This window comes from Gymnoscopelus microlampas (assembly GCF_963454915.1).
Source record: "Gymnoscopelus microlampas genome assembly, chromosome: 8".
Taxonomy (NCBI): Eukaryota; Metazoa; Chordata; class Actinopteri; order Myctophiformes; family Myctophidae; genus Gymnoscopelus; species Gymnoscopelus microlampas.
This window is the reverse complement of record NC_139945.1, coordinates 36,935,107-36,957,333: the sequence shown is the minus strand read 5'-3', so window position 1 is coordinate 36,957,333 and position 22,227 is coordinate 36,935,107. Positions and strand designations below refer to the sequence as shown.

The 22,227-nt window shown below is 42.5% G+C and overlaps 2 protein-coding genes across 2 annotated transcripts in view; both read left to right on the top strand.

Annotated features, from left to right (window-relative positions):
- Positions 1-14,025, top strand: part of acsl3a (acyl-CoA synthetase long chain family member 3a) — a 51,486-nt gene extending 37,461 nt beyond the window's left edge. The window contains exons 11-15 of the mRNA XM_084064417.1: positions 3,457-3,531; positions 5,743-5,934; positions 10,364-10,478; positions 11,020-11,177; positions 11,808-14,025. Of these exons, the coding sequence (XP_083920543.1) occupies positions 3,457-3,531; positions 5,743-5,934; positions 10,364-10,478; positions 11,020-11,177; positions 11,808-11,965 (698 nt within the window). The 3' untranslated portion in view covers positions 11,966-14,025. The remainder of the gene's footprint in view (positions 1-3,456; positions 3,532-5,742; positions 5,935-10,363; positions 10,479-11,019; positions 11,178-11,807) is intronic.
- A 1,572-nt stretch (positions 14,026-15,597) lies between these two features.
- Positions 15,598-17,516, top strand: kcne4 (potassium voltage-gated channel, Isk-related family, member 4). Its single transcript, XM_084063945.1, has 2 exons — positions 15,598-15,655; positions 15,852-17,516. The coding sequence occupies exon 2, from the start codon at positions 15,886-15,888 to the stop codon at positions 16,492-16,494; it is 609 nt and encodes a 202-aa protein (XP_083920071.1). The 5' UTR covers positions 15,598-15,655; positions 15,852-15,885; the 3' UTR covers positions 16,495-17,516.
- Positions 17,517-22,227: the final 4,711 nt, after the last annotated feature.

The following is a 22,227-nucleotide window of genomic DNA, read 5'->3' as shown; positions in this document are numbered from 1 at the left end:
TTGCATTATATTTGTAGTACAGTATATTGCAGTATACAGCACAGTATATTGCATTATATTTGTAGTACAGTATATTGCAGTATATTGGCAGTACAGTGTGATGGTCTCAGTTATCCGACTTTTATGAGGCGAGGCGTTTGAAGGAAAGAGAAGGAATGGAAGGCTAGAGAGTAGAGATGAATGGAACAGATCTCTCCTACAGAGAGGTGAAGGGATCAGTTCAATTTTTATTGAAGTGCCAAATCACAACAAGTTGCCTCAAGACACTTTACATAATAGAACAGAGACCTAACCTACCCCCTGGCCCTGAGAAAGCATTTGCCAACAGTGGCAAGGAAAAACTCCTTTAACAAGACGAAACCTCGAGCAAAACCAGGCTCTAGGGTGGGTACTGGGCAGAAATGTTTCAAATGGGGCAGAGTGAGAAGGAGATACAGCGACAGGGAGAGGGGAGGGAGACAACAGTGGACAACAGTACATCAAACAATTTAACAACTATAATAACCCCAATAACAATACTAGCGACTATAATAAGAGAGGGGGGACAGAGAGGGTTGCTGTTTGAGAAAAGGGGGAGTTGCTTGACAAAGGAAGAAAGGAGTTGTAGGAAAATGGAGAGAGAGATAAAATCATGAGGGGAGGAGACAGAGCCCAGATTGATCGATGGTGGGGTCAGTGGAAAGATGGGGGGGCTATGGAAAAAGAAATACTGACAGTCAGATAAGACATCATAGTCATGATACTGAAGGAACCTCAAACCACATGAGTCGTACTGACTGCAGTGAGACATTCCAGGCACTGTATGGTCCACATTTACTGTATGTCTGATGTGTCACTGTGCATGTACACTGTATAACAAAGACTGGAGACACTGAACATGTCTGGAGATGTTCCCTTTGTCAGAATGGCATCCAGGCTTATTTGCCATGCACACTCACACAGTAGGATCTTAATTTAACCCAGTAAGACCGAGAATGCATCTGTGTCATTTTAGATTTCTTTGGCTATACAAAAATAGCAGATCGACAAGCTCATAGAGCTATGAGCTTGTAGATCTGCTATTTCTTTTTAAATCGTGAACATTTTGTCACGGTTTGAGTCCGGGCAGGATTGTAGGACCCAAGTGCAGGAGAGCCAGAGGCAGAACTGGTCGGTTTAACGGGTTTATTAAATCAAAAGGTATTAATACAGGCAAGGGACTGAACTCACGATGTAACGGCACGCAACATAATACAATGAACAAGCAAAGACAGGTTGCAAACACAGGGCTTAAATAGACAGGGAAATAATAAGACACAGGTGAACTCAACAGACTATCAACACTGGGATAGGCTGAGGGACTAAGAGGACACAGGAGGAGAACATGACTAATCAACAGGGAGGTGAGACAGGCAGAACAGGAAACAAGACTACAAAATAAGGTACAGAACAAACACAGGGCAACAACAACAGAGTAACAGAATAACCAGACTAGGTACAGAACAGAACAAAGGCCTCAGAACAAAGTCAGAGTCCGCGGCCCGAGGAGCGGACCGTGACAGGCCTAAAGAACAGGCCTAAAGTGTCCACGACCATATAAGGGCAATGTGTCCACAGCCCGCGGAGGGGACTGTGACACATTTTTGCGAATCTTTGAATATGTATTCAACATTTGTAAAATATGTTGTTCCAGGGACACCCCCAGAAGCAAAGATTTGAGTTACAAATGTTCGCTTAAAAAATATATATATAATTTCAAAGATTTGCACACAGTTTCACGATTATTTCCCCAAAAATAGTAGATCTACAAGCTCATAGCGCGGCACTCGGTGCCGCGCTATGAGCTTGTATGTCTGCTATTTTTGAATAGCCAAAGAAATCTAAAGTGACACAATGCGTTCCCAGTCTTAAAGGGTTAAGGCTTGACTTACAGGTAGACAGGCTTCAAATGAGAAAGAGATATTTATTTACAGCTATGCATCTTATAAAGACAAAGATTTGCGCTGACGTTGAGTATGTTGAGTCCAGAAGCAGGACTTGGGGTTAGTGAGGTTAACATCGCCAGGGCTGTAGTCGAAAGAATAAGGCTAGAATTGTCATAAGAATATACTGTAGGCATGAGAATACATCTAAGCAACACATTATCAAGCATCACAATTAATGGATCTACACATCTCCTCATGCTCTAATGATGGGACAGTAGTAAAGAAGCCTAAGAAAGAGCCTGTGTCTGCTCAAAATGCATTAAATACAGTGTGCAGATCTTTCTGCTCTAAGGTAATTGTGTTAATCCAGCATCCATTTTATTGGACATTGGAATATACAATATAAGTCTTTTTTTATCGTATATTATTCTCAGTGATTAACTTTTTTGCAAACTGCTAATAAAGTATTCAATCAATCAATCAATCAAAAAAATATAAACGTTTTAACTTATGCCTTCACACAGTCTGTGATTTTTTTTTGCCAGCTGTCCTTCATTTGGCAGGCTGTAAATGTGTTGCTTTTAGACTGGGTTATTGTTATGTGTTGGAATTGTTCATATTTCGTCCAATGATATAGTTTGTTCATCGTTTGTGAAATATGGCACTCTTCTGCCAGTAGATTCGTCCACTCTTGCGATTGGTCAAATGTTGCAAACGCTGCCACTTTTATGTGAATGCACGCATACATAGCTAGACTGGGAAAACCTGGGTTGACGTAACAAACTGGTAACCTAAGCCAGTGGTTCTCAAACTTTTTCATGTCAAGGACTCCTAAAATGTATTTGGATGCAGAGCCCCCGCCCCCATCTCAAAAATGTTTTGTGCCCGGGATTTTTCAAAAATAGCAGATCTACAAGCTCGTAGCCGCTCTATGAGCTTCTATATCTGCTATTTTTGAATATCCAGAGTATAAAATAATGGTCATACTCTTACAGTAGCTCAAATCTAAAATGACACAGATGCGTTCCCGGATTGAATGGGTTAAGAATTTGACCACAGCAATAATATAATAGACACCTAATTTTTTTGTTTCCACTCCCTTTCATATTGCAAGACAACAAGAACGTCAAAGCATGGATCGTTGGAATAATAGGATGCCGGGACATTTCTCTGTGATGATGTGACACTCTCTCCACTCATTGTGTTTAGACGCACCCCGTGACGCACTCAGCCCATTTGTGAAATTATGGAAATATTTGGGAGCTCTTTTCCCAAGCAATGTGAAGCTGGAAAAACACTGGGCTGTGGGACATTCCTTTGGGGATGGGGTTACCATGGCGAGAGGCGGGGGAGGGCGTCGGTGCCTGGTTGCCGTGGCGATGGATGTTGTGCATAGATGCTATAGGCGTGCATCTCACTAATCGGCGCAGCTTGAGATCATTTTGTGTGTGTGTGTGTGTGTGTGTGTGTGTGTGTGTGTGTGTGTGTGTGTGTGTGTGTGTGTGTGTGTGTGTGTGTGTGTGTGTGTGTGTGTGTGTGTGTGTTATTCCAGTGTGGGATTACAGCACAGGAAGAGTTGGTGGGCCCCTGGTTTGCAGTGAGATCAAGTTGAAGGACTGGCTGGAGGGTAGGTGACAAACACAGTTCATCACTGTACACACAGTAATACATCATACACGTGTCGTGCACAGCTCACACACTCACCCCACAGCAGTGCTTCTCAAACTCTTACATTTCAAGGACCCCCAGTTTGGTATGCATTAGGCCACGGACCCCCATAACTCTTGAGAGTGCGCAAATGTAACCAAATGGTCTATTTGGTTCCATTAGTACACTCTCTGAGTTACAGACCTGCAAGGGACAGTTTGGTTCCTAAGTTATCAATAATTTGGCTGGGAACCCCCCCAAGGACCCCTGGGGGTCCCCAGACTCCACTGCCCTACAGCACTCTCCTCACTTATATACTGTAGTACATGCACAAGCACGCACGCACGCACACACACACACACACACACACACACACACACACACACACACACACACACACACACACACACACACACACACACACACACACACACACACACACACACACACACACACACACACACACACACGTGCGCACACACAAACACAATCTATGCCTTGAAGATAGCTCAAATTCTGTATATGAGTCACAATGCACGCATGCACACTAGGGCTTTCACGGTTTTTACAGGTCGACTAATTTGACCCAGTGGTAGTCGACTACTCGACTAGACGAAATTTACATTAAAGAAAAATTTACAAAAAAAGGGGGGCATTGTTTTAATGCCATTCTACTACTATATTACTATTATTATTATCCTCCTGCCCTTATTTTTATGGCGTTTTAAGGGAAGCGCTTCTGGCACAGCAGCACAGCACCACAGCAGCGTCTCCAAGGAACCCCATTGCCCAATAATAGGCTTTTATTGGCACCGGCTTCGAATGCTATCAATGCATTGAATGGGAGATTATCACGTTTTATCAGACCATTGAATGGGCGAAGTAGGCGAGCTACCGTCTACCCCGCGATTTGTCAGACCATTCATTGGGCGTAATCAGGAGCTACTGACCTACCGACGGAGGCGGAGCAGTCCCCACAACAATATTTACGATTCTGTCCATATCGGTACATAACTCGAACGGCGCTGAGTAGGCACAGGCGAGGGTCGCACCGCTCCGGACGGCAACTCAGTCGCCTTAGCTCCTTCGGTGGCCCGTCGCGGGGCTCCACCTCGCCTGAGACTGCGCGCCTCCGTCATGGTCCGAAACCGAAACAACCAAAACCAAAACCGAAACTAAAGTATTTAAGTCATCTCCGTCGGTAGGTCAGTAGCTCCTGATTACGCCCACTGAATGGTCTGATAAATCGCGGGGTAGACGGTAGGTCGCCTACTTCGCCCATTCAATGGTCTGATAGAACGTGATAATCTCCCATTCTATGCATTGATAGCATCCGAATCAGGTGTTTATTGGGCATACTTTTGACCCCCTTTGATAAAAAATAAAGTCAGGAGGATAATAATGATAGTAAGATGGCCCATTACTATGGCATTAAAACAAAACAAAACAAAAAAAAACGTATTTATCTTTTTTTTCCCCCAAGTATTCGACTAGTACCAACAAGGTCGACTAGTGGTTATACTAGTCGACTAGTCGACTAGTTGGTGAAAGCCCTAATGCACACACAGAGATACACACCAGTACACACAAACAGACAGATACACATTTATAAGAATCAGAATAAATCCTCAGGTGGTTCTGTCCACATGAGCTGGCTGGTGAGAAAGGTTGTCAGTCTAACAGAGGAAACTTCACCACGTCTCCTATGAGCAGCAACCACAGAAACCTCAGTCTGCTCATAGCCTTGTAAGGACATCACTCCACTCTCCTGCACTGTTTACAATAGTGGTTCTCAAACATTTTCATGTCAGTGACCCCCAAATTGATTGGTCACGGACCCCCATCTGAAAAGAGTTTGTGCCAGGGACCCTGGCACAAAAGAGAGAGAAGAGAAGATTAGTTTAAAAAAATGTCAAACTGGTTCCAATTTTTCTTTTTGCTGACCTACAGTACAAACGCGCAACACGTCACGTTGCGAGCTTGTAGATCTTGCAATAAAATAGGGTTAAAGTGGTTAAACGGTTCCTCGTTTTGCTGGGGACCCTCTGGAACCCCCTCAGGGACCCCTGAGGGGGTTCTGTAACATGTTGATCAGACCGACGTCAACGTGGTAGTGCTTTATCCTCCGTCTATTGTACGAACACAACCATGGCTATTCGTTTTGTATTGATTCCACTGTAATCTATTCCAGGTGGCTACCGTAGCACAGACAAGCCGCACCCACGAGGGGAAATTCTAGTTGGTGGGCCCAACGTAACCATGGGTTACTATAAGAAGGAACTGAAGAACCAGGAGGACTTCTTTGTAGATGAGAGCGGCCAGCGGTGGTTCTGCACCGGAGACATAGGAGAGTTCCACAAAGATGGATGTCTGAAGATTATCGGTGAGGATGGAGGCATGGAAGGGAGGGAAGGATGGACGTAGAGCTCTTTTTCCAGAATCAGGTTACCCTGATTCTGGAAAAAACCCGAACCGAGACCCATACAGGGTCCGGATCTGTTGTTTTACCGTAATCACTCGGACCCTGGTCGGTTCCGGGTCTATTATCTCGGACCTCGAGTCTGTTTATCATTATGTATAGTGAAAAGTAACTAAGTACAATACTTAAGTACTGTACTTAAGTACAGTTTTGAGGTAGATATGACACATTGTGAGCTTGTAGATCTGCTATTTGCAAAATATTTTTATACATTTGAAAACTTGAAATGGGACATTCTGCATAATGAGTACTTTTACTTTTGGTACTTTAAGAACATTTTGCTTTTACTTGTGTAGCGGCCCCCACCGAAAGATGGTCAAGACTTGAACTGATGATTATGAATTTATTAAAATCCAAAGACCACCGTAAGAACTGACAAGACAGTACAAAAACACAAACAAAAATACTCTGTTAGTTTCCCACATTTTGTGAAAGAACAACCATACCATAACATTAGTTCACATAAGCTACAATGTAAATAAGCAAAAACTGTACTCAAAGTACTTTTTAACATGGCTTTGACCAGTCAGCATTGCTGTAATTACTTTACAATGAATTAAGACACAATATGACTTCAACATCATCACTTCTAATGAACTAGTTTTCCTTTTTTTTAGCAGTTGTTTTTAACTCAATATAAACATAATGAAATGCCTTTTTGTAACCTTTTTTTAACCAAGGTGCATGAAATACTGCAACATCAAATACCTTCCTTTGCAATTCACAATTCAAACCTTTCAATGTCAACACATTTTACAGAAAGAGTAGTAAACTAACTAACTCTAACTCTGGTTTAGTTAGTTATTATTATCCATAGCATCATATGCCTTTGTTGCAGAAATACAATTCTTTCATTCAAAGTCCTTCAATATACCTTATGCTGAACAGCATGTAAACAAAACAAGCACTGCATTTTTAGCAAAGACCTGTCCTTTTATAACCAAAAACCCTGTGTTGTTTTGTATGCAGTAAGCACAGTCCATGGCTACTAACCTTATGCCTCTTCGGGGGGTGCTAAAACTATAATTGATCATCTCAAAAGATAAACAATATGCGATCTTTTTGCAGCAAGGAACAGCACGTGACATGCGTCTCCACACTGCTGTTGTGTCAAACTGTCAAACTGTCTCTCTCTCTGCTCAACGCGCAGGTAACGTCGTCCAAAAGTATTTTCAAAATAAAAGCATTTGGCTCAAAACACAAAATAAAAGGATACCAACTTAAAGCATTGTCTGTTCACCCAGGATATATAATATTTTAGTGTAAAACGTATTTGGGTTCTTTACAACTTGTAACAGAGTACTTCTACTGTATATTGTAGTAGTAGTATTGATTGAATAGTATTGATTGATTTAATATTTTATTAGGCAAAAAAATAAAAGTAAAACAGCACAATTACATTTAAAATACTTTGTCTAACAGGTCCGTTGATGAAAGTCCTTGCGGTCTTGTTTCCAATGAGGGCCTTGGTATTCAATTCATAGACATATATAGTGGCACCACAGTTCAAATATCAATACAAATAATACAGAAAAAGATAACACTATGTACAACAAGGGGGAAAAACTATATGTACAAGAACAGGGGGTATTGATACTTTTACTTACTGTAAGTAAAAAAATGTAGTACTTTTTCCACCACTGTGTATAATTCCCGAGTGGACCCGAGAAGACCCGTGCTGAGCGCTGATCACTAGAGAAAAGCATGAAGTGCTACGACGATCACGCTGACCTGGGATCAGATTACTGCAGCGCAACAGCGCATGCTGTCAGTTCAGTGAGAGCGGAGAGCACACCAAGCGCATCAAAATATACCTCCTTGGAAACAAAATGTGCACGTGGCGTGTGCGATCATGGATTCCTTATTCATGAGGTGAAAACATACAATTTAATGTCATATTGTCTCTTATTGTAGGCTGATACAGTATATAGCGGCTAGGTTTCATTATGGAGTAACTAACATCTAGCCTGTTTTTAGGTACATGTATGTTGGGTCCATAAAACTGTGATATCTCTGAACAAATCAGATCTCGGTCCGTCTTTTAAAAAAGAATGTCGGGTCCACTCGGATCTCGGAACCAATTTCACAGGTCCATCCAGGTCCGGGTCCGGGTCCGTCATTTGAAAAATATCTAGGAACCAGTCGGGTCTCGGAACAAAATTCACGGGTCCATTAGATTAGGGTTCTGGTCCGTCATTTTGGATCTGTGAAACGCTCTAGTTGGATGGATGGATGGATGGATAGTAGGGTGACCCTACCTTCAAACAGGTCCATTGAGGGACAGATGCGCGCACGCTTTTTTTTGCGGTTCTGGGCGGATTGGGTTCCTTTTTTTTTCAGTTTTTGGTTTCTTTGTTTCGGTTTTAGGGTTACGATTAGGGTTAGGTTAGGGTTATGTTATTTAATTCTTATTTTTGCCTGATTTTACCGATTTATTATCAAAAAAAAGAAAATCTTTTTTTTTTTCATATCTTTGATTTTCGGGACATTGCTCTGCTTGTGCGGAACGCGGGACAGAGGGTCCAATTTCGGGACTGTCCCGCGAATTTCGGGACGGGTGGTCACCCTAATGGATAGGCTGGCTGATACTCATCCAACTATCAAAGAAGAACCTTTCCCACTGAAGATGGTATTTAATTTGACTTTACTTTACTTACCTAGCTTTCAAAGGCTTTCTTAAGGACCATCAGTAGCAATGCTTAACTGGTTAAACATAAGGCGACTCTGAATTCCTGGGTTTTCCCTGGATTATCATCAGCACACTCAAAATGCCCTGTGTTCCTGGGTCTCTTCCAGAGAACCTTCCACCCTCATTGTCGTCCATCAGTCTGTCATGGCCGCTCCCAGGAAACCATTCTGATGACTTAAATTTACCTCACTTCCCAGAATTTCCTCCCGAGTCGTGTCTCTTATCTACATCAGACTGGTCAGACTGAAAATGGACCATCCCTTCAGCGTCTCTCCCCCTTTGAAGATAGACACACAAATGCAGACATGCATAAACATGCGCACACGCGGTTTGCCATGCATAATGGATGTTTATTTTTTATTGCCTTTCTTCGTAGATTGTGCACCCCTAGGCAAACCAGCCGTCTTACTGTAACCCTGCATTTTGCACCAGCGTCTTCGTTTTGAACACACACACACACACACACACACACACACACACATTATTTTCTTCTATTCTGTCGATTACGTTTTTGATTAATCAAATAATCGAGAAGCGTGTTTTTTTAAGATATATTTTTTTAATCTTGTATTTATCAACAACAACTTAAGCATTATTATATCCTTCATCGTGAGCTTGTAGCGCTGCAGTTTCCACTATTTTTTAACTTTTGCCTATAATGGCATGCAATCTTTATTTCAGACCCAGGGGAGATCCATATCACAATAAAAACAACACAATAAATAAATAAATAAACAAAAACAAAAAACTGTAAAAGAAACAGACAAAACCCCTTCCACAATGCTCAGTTTCTAACATACAGACATGTGTGACCAACGGTTCCACAGTCTAGAGGAGAACCTGACAGAAGTACGTATAGGGTTGGTTATGACCGCGATGATGTCATTTACTGCTCAGATGCCCTACACATAAATCTATACATACGTTACGTAGCACAGCAGAGCAGGTGAACCCCTAATTGCTCCCGATGAGCAGGTTGGTGCCTTGCATGGTTTCCTCCGCCATCGGTGTATGAATCTGTGTGTGAATGGGTGAATGGCACAATAAATGTAAATTGATTATTTTACTATTTAAATGCACCATTTACCATTTACCCCAACACTAACAAACCTATGGCTTGTTCTCACACTTGGAGCTCTCAGCAGCAGCCTCATGCTGTCATTATAAGCCACTGTAAGTCGTCTGATGCTGCCTTGTCTGTAGTGACACCACAGGTGGGCAGTATACAGAGGTGTACTTTATTCTTTATTCTTTATTCGGATCCCCATTAGCTTCCGCTGCCGCGGTCGCTAGTCTTCCTGGGGTCCACATAAAACATCACAACATAAAACAACATACAATATACATACAAACAACAACTGACACTCGTCAGTCCAAATCTAAGCTACATTAAAATGCCAATGATATAGACACTACAGGAACATTGGTTAAACATCATGTACTAAAAGGTACTGAGCACGTGATACATTTGCGACACAGCATGTTCGCTTGAACATAAGGCTTCGGACACTGTCTACTGCACACACTAAGGGCAGTGCCAGACAGATAGATTATTAGTCAATTATTTTATTAAAATGTTAAATATTTTTTTGTATATTCGACGAAATGGATTAGTTGAACTGTGGATGAACTGTTTGTGTGCAGACCGTAAGAAGGACCTGGTGAAGCTCCAGGCAGGAGAGTATGTCTCCCTGGGGAAGGTGGAGGCCATGCTGAAGAACTGTTCTCTGATAGACAACATCTGTGCCTACGCCAACAGGTACACACACACACCTGTGTGCATGTGTTTGCATGGTGTGCGCGTGCACGCCCATTTGTGTGCACATTTGTGGATTTCTGCACACGTGGCGTGTTTGTGTGTATGTGTCTAAAAAAGCTTCCAAGCTTAATGCTGCAATCCGTGACTTTTTTTTGTGAATGAAATGTGATTTCATTATAACTAACAGAACTGCGGTGGTTGTAGTTGTTCTCCCTGCTCTTCTATTGATACAAAGTCAAAACGCAATATATCCTCTGCCCAAATGGGCAGAAATACCTCGGGTATCCGCATTCCTATCCCGGGTGTGACATAAAAGATTGCTACTTTAAATACTTTCATTCAATACTTAAATACCTGTTATCTCTGTGCATGGTAGGATTTCCCTGTGTATGTCTGATAGTTTCCAGGTTCATAGACTGATACAATAAAATACAGTATGCACACATGTAATATGTGCACGTGTATATCTTATCTGTGTATCATTGTTACATGTTGTTAATTATGACTTTTCTTGCTGTCTTCCTTGCTCTCTGCGTGGCAGTGACGAGACGTACGTGATTGGCTTCGTGGTGCCCAATCAGAAGCAGCTGCTGGCGCTGGCGGCGCAGCATGGTGTCCGGGGCTCGTGGGAGGAGCTGTGCAGCAACGTGGCTATGGAGGAGCTGGCGCTCAAGGTCATCACAGAGGCCGCCGTGGCAGGTGAGGATCAGGCTTATTCATTTTTAACTAAATCTAACATTAATGAAAACAAAAAGTAAGCAAAAAAAAAAGACCCAAACATTTTAGTCAACTGAAATAAAAATAAAAACAAGGCTCTGCAAAAATACGATAACTAACTGAAACTGTATTGTGTTCATAAAAGTAACTAAAACAAACATAGAGAGAATGTCCTTAGTTTTAGTCTTAGTGTCAGTATTTTTCTTTAAAAATATTAGCATATGTTTTCAAATGGGTGTCCAGTCCATGGCCAAATACAAATCAATTTGAGGGTTCTTGACATAAAAAAGAACCCTGCACTGTGTCCCCACGTCAGGTTTCCTACTGTGTGTGTGTGTGTGTGTGTGTGTGTGTGTGTGTGTGTGTGTGTGTGTGTGTGTGTGTGTGTGTGTGTGTGTGTGTGTGTGTGTGTGTGTGTGTGTGTGTGTGTGTGTGTGTGTGTCTCTGTCTGTCTGTCTGTCTGTCTGTCTGTCTGTCTGTCTGTCTGTCTGTCTGACTTAATAAAAACACTGTTTTCACTTTCCTCTGATTAAACTTGATGCAGTCCAGTGTGGTTTGGTTCCAGTATGAAACCATTTGAGAATCCATTCATAGTTTCCCTTCTCTTTGCAGCCCAACTGGAGCGGTTTGAGTTCCCGCGCAAGATCCGTCTGAGTCCAGAGCCATGGACCCCAGAGACTGGCCTAGTGACCGACGCCTTCAAGCTCAAGCGCAAGGAGCTGAAATCGCACTACCAGGACGACATCGAGAGAATGTACGGTGGCAAGTAGCTAATGAAGACCTCTGCGGCATGATTCATCGTCCAAACACAGACCAGCACTTGGTTGTCCCCATGTCTTCTCCGGGACTTTTGTACCATATTCCAGGAAGCCACCCTACCAACCCCCAAACAAAAACTACACAAAAGCCACAATTACTTGAATCTTTGGTTACTCTTTGTTCTCCAGAGACCATAAATAAATATGGATAGGGCAAATGAGATACAGATGTCAGAGAATAGAGGCCGAGTTGCAATGTTCCCCTCTACTGTGCATGATGTACTAACCTTAAGCCTGATTTAATTGCACGGCAGTGTCGCATACCAAAAATAACAGATCTACAAGCCCAGAAGGGGTCACGTTGCTACGCGGTGTGACTCGTTGTGATCTTGTAAATTATCGTGGTATTTCTGGTGGACGACACCGGTGTGCGACCGAGTATAAATCAAGCATTACTCTCACCTCAGAAACCGCTTTTACTTGAAATTCTAATCAACACAAATCACTTAGCCTCGAGGAGCGGTGCGAAGAGCTTTGTGTTGAGGCAATGCGTTGATGAGAGCCCTCCCTGTACGTTGCTGCCTCCCTTTTCCCCGTCCTTTCCGGGGAGGACTTGTGTCGTTGTCACATATGAGTTATGAAACAGCAGGTTTTGGTGGGGCGGTTGTCTGTTGAACTCCAAGGAGAAGCTCAGGGTGGAGTAAACAGGGCTGTGGGATTGCTTTTTCAACTCGGATTCAGATGCTAAATCAACAAAAGACTCTACGCAAGTTATGCCGATGATTTCCATAAATCTGTTACTGGATGATTTGCTTAATTTTTCTTCTCTACTAATTTACTTTGCAGTTTCAAATTCCTGTCCTCTCCCAAAGATTACTTTTCACTTATTTCTCATTTCCGAGTCTAGTTGTGCCTAGCGACTGGTCGTGTTTCCCGCAGGTCAGGAAACCATTAGCCCTCATGTTTCTTTTCACAGTTCACTTGTTTTCAGTCCTGTTGAGTGGTTTATTTAGTTTCCCTCCCACTGCCACACAGCCTGACACACGTACTGCTGGGACAGTGCGTCCCTCAGCACATTTGACACCAATAGCAGGCAGTCATTAGAGGGCAAATTAGAAATGAGGTTAGTGAACATGTACTATACCATGTCTAGTAAAGGTTATCCTGTCATTGGTTCAAAATGATGACAATTGCACCCAGTACATGTACTCTAAATGTGGCCCATCGTATTTCACCACAGTGATAATACATGTCTTTACTCCTACAGACCATGATTGTGCACTAAAAGAAAAGCACATTTGCCTGTCCCGTTTGCTCATACCACTCAAATGTCTAATGTAATCATCACCAAGCTTTGTTATAAACAACGTGCAATATGAAAATACTACTTCTTTGTCCAAATAAGGTGTTTGGTTACAGATGGAATGAAAGGCACCAAAAAAAGAAACTCACTTAACGCACTAACGGGTGCGCTGAGTGAAATATCTGCACACTTTTCCAACGTTGGCCTCTGGTTCGTGGCCGACATTATCTTCACGGATTGCCCTCCTGGCCGAGTAGCCGATTTGTGCAATTTCCACATCTGCACATGTGTGATGGAGTGCATATGCTCAACAGCACTCAGAATCTCAGCCTCGGCATTCCCACAATGTGACACCTGTTGCCTTTTCTCCTGTTTCTGAGTGGCTTCAGTCTATTCTAGACTCTAACCACTTCTGAGATGTTCCAAACATTACTGCACAAAGATTAATGATAACGTTTTCTTGACAGTGTGTGTTATACTGTTACGCAAACATAACACGCCTGTCCAATTCTTGATTTAGTTTTGTCGTGATTCTTCTCCTTGACTGTAAATACTTAATGTAATGTGGAGCAGTGATCGCTGGAGAAAGCTAAATGTATAGTCTCTATTTTGAATCTATTTAAGCTTTGTTGTCATAGCCCAGTTCTGGAGCTCCTTTCCCTCTTTATGTGAGGAGATCGGCCTTGATACACAAGTGCATCCAACAATATTTATTTGTAATTTGCCTTGGATCAAATTAAATCAATGAATAAAGATTGTGTTTGGTCTACGTGGGCTTTCCTGTGTCGTTTGAATTACACTGTAGTCCTCCATTGTGGTCAATTGTTCCCATATAACCACTATCTGTACCTGGGTTTGGAAATTTGGGAAGGTTGAGTTTCATGCAATACCTCTTGTCAACCAGTAGTGGTCCTACCTGACCATATGATCTAAATGTCTCAATAGAAAAGCAGAGAGACCACCGCAGTTGTGTTAATTATATTGTACTGTATACTATACCATACGATTTAGTTCAATTGTTTTACTCACAACAAAAGGTTATGGATTGCAGCTTTAAGCCCAATTTACTTAGTCGTATGATGAATAGCGAGCATAGCAGATCTAGATCTACAAGCTCACAACATGTCACACTGCGATGCGTTGTGAGCTTGTAAATATGCTATGTTCGAAACTGTTAGAATAATGACATGCCCAAAATAGGCATGCCAGTGTTTAGTTAGTAGGCCTATACTTCACACTACAACAGTGGTTCTCAAAGTGGGGTCCGGGGACCCTCAGGATTCCAAATGGACCCTTACAAGTCTGTAACTCAGAGTTAAGGGGGTCCTTGAAATTAAAAAGTTTGAGAACAACTTCACTAGAGCATCACTGAGGAAGACGTTGATCTTCCCACGCACAACAACTGTAAACTGAGTGAACTGAATGAACTCAGCCTTGAGTAACATTCAATAAGCAGCGATGACCGCCTGGCTGCCTTCGACAGTAATTCAATTCAACACTCACCAATAATTAGGGTTGTTTAGACCCAGCGATGATCTTATTTCCTCCCCTGGCGAAGTCTGGTGTAAATGGGAGGAGTGGAGTTAGTCTTTTGAATGGATTCAATCATTTGGGAGATGGGACCACCCTAAAACAATTCACTGTCACCTCAATTAACACTTGCTTGAACGTGAACTCATCCCTCCCAAAGCAAGAAACCAAAGCAAAGGTTTTCATTAAATCTCGGATACAAACCCTGAGCTGCTGCTGCGGTGGTGAATTCTGATGGCTGATGGCTCATAATGACAAATATGCTGTAAGTGTCAAGAATCATATGAATAGCGGAGAAATTAGAATCCTTTTGTTACTAAATTATGATGGAATATTGCCTGTCTGTCTGTCTGTCTGTCTGTCTGTCTGTCTGTCTGTCTGCCTGCCTGCCTGCCTGCCTGCCTGTCTGTCTGTCTGTCTGTCTGTCTGTCTGTCTGTCTGTCTGTCTGTCTGCCTGCCTGTCTGTCTGTCTGTCTGTCTGTCTGTCTGTCTGTCTGTCTGTCTGTCTGTCTGTCTGTCTGTCTGTCTTCATACTGTATGTTGTCTGTCTATTTCAGATTTTCACTACAGTACAGTAATACTAGTCTTGTGTCAGAGATGCTGACAAGACAAGCACAGCTTCAAGAAGTAGGATATACAGTATTCAATGTTTTCATGTGAGTCTGCTTTCTGTAACAAGTTCACAAGGCAGCTCCTCAGCTCTGAGCCAAACTTTTCTGTCGACCACTGAGCCTCTCTCACGTGACTTAATGACACCCTGGGGTCCCAACATAAATGCTCACGTCCATCCTCCAGCTTGCCAAACTCCAGAGGCGCACATAACAGAGACACAACACACAGGCTCATATGCACCCGAGCTACTTTTATTGGTGAGTTGGGATTTTCAATCAGTGTAAAGGCAATATATTTATCTGGTTATTGTTACATCTTTGTTTGGTTTACACACAGCTTCTTGCATTTCTAAAGCTGTTGAACTGTACGTAAAACCATACGTAAAACTGTGCGTAAAGTGTGCATCCGATCTAATGCATAATACTTTATTCTTTTTTTTCCCCACTTCTGCAGCAAACTTCTGACGCCCTCGTAGGCTGCACAGGGAATGGAACAACAACCACACAACTCCACGGCGCCAGAGCTTCTGTTTCTCGAGACGTCCGACGTGTCCCACCAGACGGACAGCCACAGGACGAGCACTGGCAACGCGTACCTGTACATTCTAATAGTCCTGTCCTTCTATGGAGTCTTTCTGTTCGGCATCATGCTGGGCTATGTTCGCTCCAAGCGGCGAGAGAAGAGGAGGTCGAACGTGTTCACGCGCCTGGTGCACGAGGAGGAAGAGCGCGAGTGGGGCTCGTTCCCGAAGAAGCACAGCATCACGTTCATGCCCGTCATCCCGGCGGCACTGCGGGCCATGCAGGTGTCCCTGCCTCATGGACTGTATGACGGCGTCGGCGGCTGCAGAGTCCCGCTGTCTCCGCTGTCCCCGCTGGCCTGTGCGCTCTGCGCGGAGCAGAGCAGCGTCAGCTCGCTGTGCTCCAGCGCCGATGTGCGCTTCGCGATCGAGGAGGAGTCGGACAGCGGGACGGTGGAGGGGGGCTCCGAGGACACCGCCACCCCGCCTCGCCACAAGGGATCGAGCCTGGAGAACAGCGACGACTCGGCCGGTGACAGTTCCCAGTCTCCCCGCCACCGGGAGGGAGAATTGTGACCAGAAATAGAGCTGTTCTTTGGCTGGGATACAGGAAGAGTTGGCACTTCATGAGAAGTCTGGGCACCTCGATGGGAAATTGGCTGGTAGTCTATGCTTTGGAAAATGGTCTGGGGAAAAAAACATTGTTGGCTATGCATGATTTCAAGTTCACGTTTTATTAGAAAACATCATTACATAACAGTATGAATGATGTTTCTTACAATTCTAGAGGATCGCTCTATTAAACAATTTGAACATGCATGGTACATAATTATCAGACCTATACCTTTCAACTTGTTGTTTATAATGACTGGCTGGTTTTGTTGAAATATTACGCCTTAACATGCCAAATGTTCAAGCATGTTCAAATTGTTTACCTTATTTCAATACATTTATTATTTCTTCTTTTTCTTTTCTTTTTTCCCCCTTTTTTCCATTTGGGAAAAAATAGCCAATTTAACATTGAGGTGCCCAGACCTCTCAGGTGCCCACTCTTCCAGTTTCCCAATGGATTTTCACTCCAAATAGTATGAAAAGTATAGAGGACTTTACAACCGGACTGAATGAAATAGAACTTGACTGCTCTTGATCACTTCTGTACACTAAAATCCTGAGTGTTATTACATTGAACTGGTGTATACAAATGGAACCAAATGATCCCCGGGTCCATTTGGTTCCACAGTGGAACAAAATGGAGCTTCCACTCTCTCAGAGTTACATGGTGGGGTCTAAGGTCAATATGGGCCCCTTAGGGTCCCTTTGGTCACTTGTATACTCTCAGAGTTAAATTAACACTGATGGTTTTACTGTGAAGCTCGATCATGAGTAAAATGTACCTGGGACCCACTTGAAAGATCTGTATGGCTTGTTTTGTTTTGTCTGTAACTAAATTGTATTTGTTGTAACTGATCACACTGCGCACTGTTAGGCCTACACCAGCATTCGTAGTTATACTTGATGAAAGTAACACACTGTACATACCATTTGTTATTTTCACTTTGTGAGGCTTAAGTTAAAACAAAATGTCTGCTGTGGTGTGGAAAATAAAGGAGAATACATTGTGTACAAGTCTTTACCTTTTCCCTCCTTATTTGATGTGATGTTTTATTTAACCACTAGATGGCAGTGTTGTAATAACACATTACTAGCCTAGTTGTTACTGACGAGGATGGAGAGAAGAGAACGGACATAGGGTTCTATTATCATCATGTTAGTTTTAGAGGGCGTGGGCATAGTGCGTGAAACCATTGCAGTTAAACAAGACATCTACGTATTGCCATTCTCCAATTCTCCTATTGTACTTTCCTATTAGCCTGCACCTTCACTGTCATTTCAACTAAATCACTCTTAAAAGAATCACTGTGGGTCCTGGTCTGCACCCGGCCCACTTGCATGTCTGACTTAACCACATGAGCCCTATTTTGGGGCATGTCATTATAGGCGACATGCCCCCCCTAGTAGTGCACAGCAAGGGTCTCAGAATCAACCTAAACACGCCCCATCCCATGCCTGCAGCCATTGCACTTTATTCTTGCTTGAAAGAAGCCAGGGTGTGTATTGACTGTAAATGAATAAACGGCAAGGGACAGTTTCAGGGCTGTTGTTCCTCTCGGGTGGCATTGGTTTATGACTTGTAGTCCATATTTCTCTCTCTCTCATGCATACAAAAGCATGCACACACTCGTCGTTTTTCTGTTTATCCACGGCATGGCAATGATGGAGATGGATCACATGCATCTACACACACACACACACACACACACACACACACACACACACACACACACACACACACACACACACACACACACACACACACACACACACACAGTTTTTCAGCATGACTGCACACCCCAAGTCTCAAAACTCAGTCTATAGGGTGAGTTGTGAGTCGTGTCTGCCCTGCCAAGCCAAAGTGCAGTAACTACGTTTTTGGACACACCGACTTATTTGTGTATCCCAAAGGTCAATTTAGCCTTTGTGATTTTGGGGGATAAACAATTACCTCAAGAACAGATGTACAGTTAGTGTAATATCACTTATCTGCCGATATCTCATTTTTATTTGGCTGACCAGTTGAATCACTTTTAAAACCATTTATCAGTGATTTTTCTTTTCGTAGTTACTGCACTTTGCCTTGGCAGGGCTGAATAGCCGGAGGGTTTAATGACAGCGTATGCTGAGAAAGTCCCAAAGTTGTGTGCGTACGTGGGTGGGTGTGTGAGAGGGAGAGACAGAGCGAGCGTTACACAGATAAACAGCTAGGTTTATCTGTGTCTTCAACCCTGAAGAGAACAACATGGACAGTTTGAGAGAGAGAGAGAGAGAGAGAGAGAGAGAGAGAGAGAGAGAGAGAGAGAGAGAGAGAGAGAGAGAGAGAGAGAGAGAGAGAGAGACTGAAGCAGAGTGAGTATGTCTGAGGCAGGATGTTTGTTTTTAAGCCCCTCCAAGTGAGATAATGGTGGTCTCTGAATCCTGCCTCAAACATGCACTATTAATGAGACTGGAAATGAGTCACACACTGTACAATACATTATGGCATTTATCTACTGTACAGTACAGTATTTCCCTCTCTCTCTCTCTCTCTCTCTCTCTCTCTCTCTCTCTCTCTCTCTCCCTCCCTCCCTCCCTCCCCCTCTCTCTCTCTCTCTCTCTCTCTCTCTCTCTCTCTCTCATTTTCTTTCTTGCAATTTCTCTCTCTCTCTGTACTTCCTTCATCAGTTGTTTGTTCCTTTGAATGCTGCATGTTTAGCATGTCCATTGGCATATATCCTCTAAAATGCAACCAGCATGACATTTTGCTTTCATGGACGAGGACATTAGCATCAAGCAGCCTAGGTCATATTTGCATGATTTCATTCAATATTTGGGTTGAAAAAAAATAAAGAAAAACAGAATAGCTAATTAATCAATCATCAGAAAATGAATCCAATCCCATTTTAGTAATTCAATAATTGGTTTATCATGTCAACATTTCTAATGTTTGCTATTTACAACTTGACCAAAATGTGAATGCCTATCTTTGTTCCATAATGAAAAGCTTTCATTACCTGACTTCTGGATAAACACATTTTCAAGATGAAGATGAATTGCAAGATGTTGCGATTCAGATAACTTGTGATAAGCATGATGTTGTACTCTCACCATCATTTTTTGGTATAAATTAATTTACAACATTTTAAAAGAAATTGACAGATGAATCAGTTGTGAAAGTAATCATTACAGTTGCAGTCGTATGTGATATATCGTGATATTGTTTGGTATATGTAGAGCACTGGTTCTAACCCCACCATCATTACCAACGCTGAAATGCACATGCAGTAGTAATAAGCATCAAAAGCATTTTGAATAACCAGTGTCAAAGAAACATATGTTACTGCGATCGATTACATGTTCATACATCAGCATCAGAAATAAAGTAGACAATAAGGACAACAAAGAGGCTCTGTTCTGATGCAGACATGTAAAAGGAACCTCCGGTCTTTGCCTCCAGCATGTACACACCTGTCAGCAGACAAAAGACAGCATGGAGGATTGATATATGCATATGCACTTGCATATGCATTTGTCCGGGAGTCAGATGTGTGTTCCGTGGAGATAGCGGATGACCATGCCTTTCCTTCAAACACGCAGCCTGTTTTCGCCCTTTCACCTAATGAGTGTTACTATGGAGACCCAAGCTGAACACTGCAGTTAATTTGTATGTGTGTTGCTGGGGGCAGAGACCACTGCTACAAGTCAGGGAAGAGGAGAAGCAGGGGTGGAAGAAGTACTCTGATATTTTACTTATGTAAAACTACCAATACCACAATATACAAATGCTCTGTTACAAGTAAAAGGCCTGTATTTCATTATTTTTACTTGAATAAAAGTAGAAAAGTATTGGCATCAAAATAGACTCATAGTACCAAAGTAAAAGTAGTAACATTTGTCAAAATTGGTCAAAGCTTTTTGAGAATAATAGGGGATCTACAAGCTCACCACACGTGGTGAGCTTGTAGATCCACTATTTTCGAATAGACAAAGTATAAAACAATGTTTGTAACAATAAATCTAAATCTACAAAGCAACTAGTAACTAAAGATGTCAAATAATTGTAGTGGAATAAAAAGTACACATTTGCCTCTTGAGATGTATTGGAGTAGAAGCATTAAAGGAGAATTTTGGACTACAAAAAAACAACAAACTCGACAATCCTCCAAACAATGTGCAGAAGAAGAAACATACAGTACTGTAGCTGTTGTCAATTTCCACATCGCGCGTGTGTGTGTGTGTGTGTGTGTGTGTGTGTGTGTGTGTGTGTGTGTGTGTGTGTGTGTGTGTGTGTGTGTGTGTGTGTGTGTGTGTGTGTGTGTGTGTGTGTGTGTGTGTGTGTGTGTGTGTGGTGTGTGCGTGTGTAATTTTCTTTTTTTTTAATTATCACCTGTAATGAAATGCCCAAAATAGGGATGCCAGGTTGAAAGAGGTTGAACAGAAACCATGCAGTCATTATGAAAACTGCCATCCCAGCAGCCTTTGTTACACAGCTTTGTCCAAAACAGTTTGTGCTCTCAGAGCAGCTTGTGCTCTCAAAAGGCAGCAACGTTATGAAAGGATCTGGGTCAGAAAGACTTTGACTTGCCAACAAACGGCGGTGGTACTGTATCAGCTACAACCAACAGGTGAGCAGCCACACCTGGAGACATCAATCACTAATACAGCATTGTTATAAAAAAAGACCATCATGGTATGGGGAGGGAACACAGAAGGTGAACTTGGCACTGTGTGTGCGCATGCACCAGTGGTGGTAAAAGTGCTCACATTCTTTACTTAAGTAAAAGTATCAATACTGCAATGTAGAAATACTCTGTTACAAGAAAAGTCCGGAATTCAAAATGTACTTGCGTAAAAGTAGAAAATTGGAATAGAAATGTACATAAAGTACCAAAAGTAAAAGTACTCAGATTGTCCCATTTCAAGTTCACAATGTATAAAAAATATTTTGAAAATAGCCAATCTACAAGCTCACAATGCGTGGCATCGCGTGTGTGTGTGTGTGTGTGTGTGTGTGTGTGTGTGTGTGTGTGTGTGTGTGTGTGTGTGTGTGTGTGTGTGTGTGTGTGTGTGTGTGTGTGTGTGTGTGTGTGTGTGTGTGTGTGTCTCTCTCTGGTGGTTTTAATATCTTGGTCTCTGGAGCTGCAAACACCTCATGCTTTGTTTGCATCCGTGTTGTTGGTCTCTTCAGTGTGCCCCCCAATAAATAAGAACTTAAAGAATACTACTTTAGTTCTATCGTTCCAAGCCAGAACACAATCGATTGATTGCGTCTGGCATTTTGTTTTAAAATACAAAATTACTATATCCTTTTTTGTCAGGGCTGGTATGGCCAACTTTAAAGGATTAAACTAAACTACAATGCATGCGGCCCACCGCAAACACATCATGAAACACTTTCATGATTTTGAAAAGGGCCCTGATCCAGAAGCACTGCACTAAGGAGAATGCTTTCCCCATTTGCCACTTAAGAAAGGAGTAAAATGAGGGACCAAACTCTTCAAAAGAACATTTGTGATTGAGACTAGTATTATGTGAAGATGTGCGTGCCAGTTTATGACGACTTTGTGTCGCCCTCACATCAGAACAGCCCCTCCTTTGTTGGCCCCCTTTATATCTATAAATACTCTGGGTGAGTCATCATCATCCACTGTGCTCCTCTCTCTCTCTCTCTCTCTCTCTCTCTCTCTCTCTCTCTCTCTCTCTCTCTGCACATGA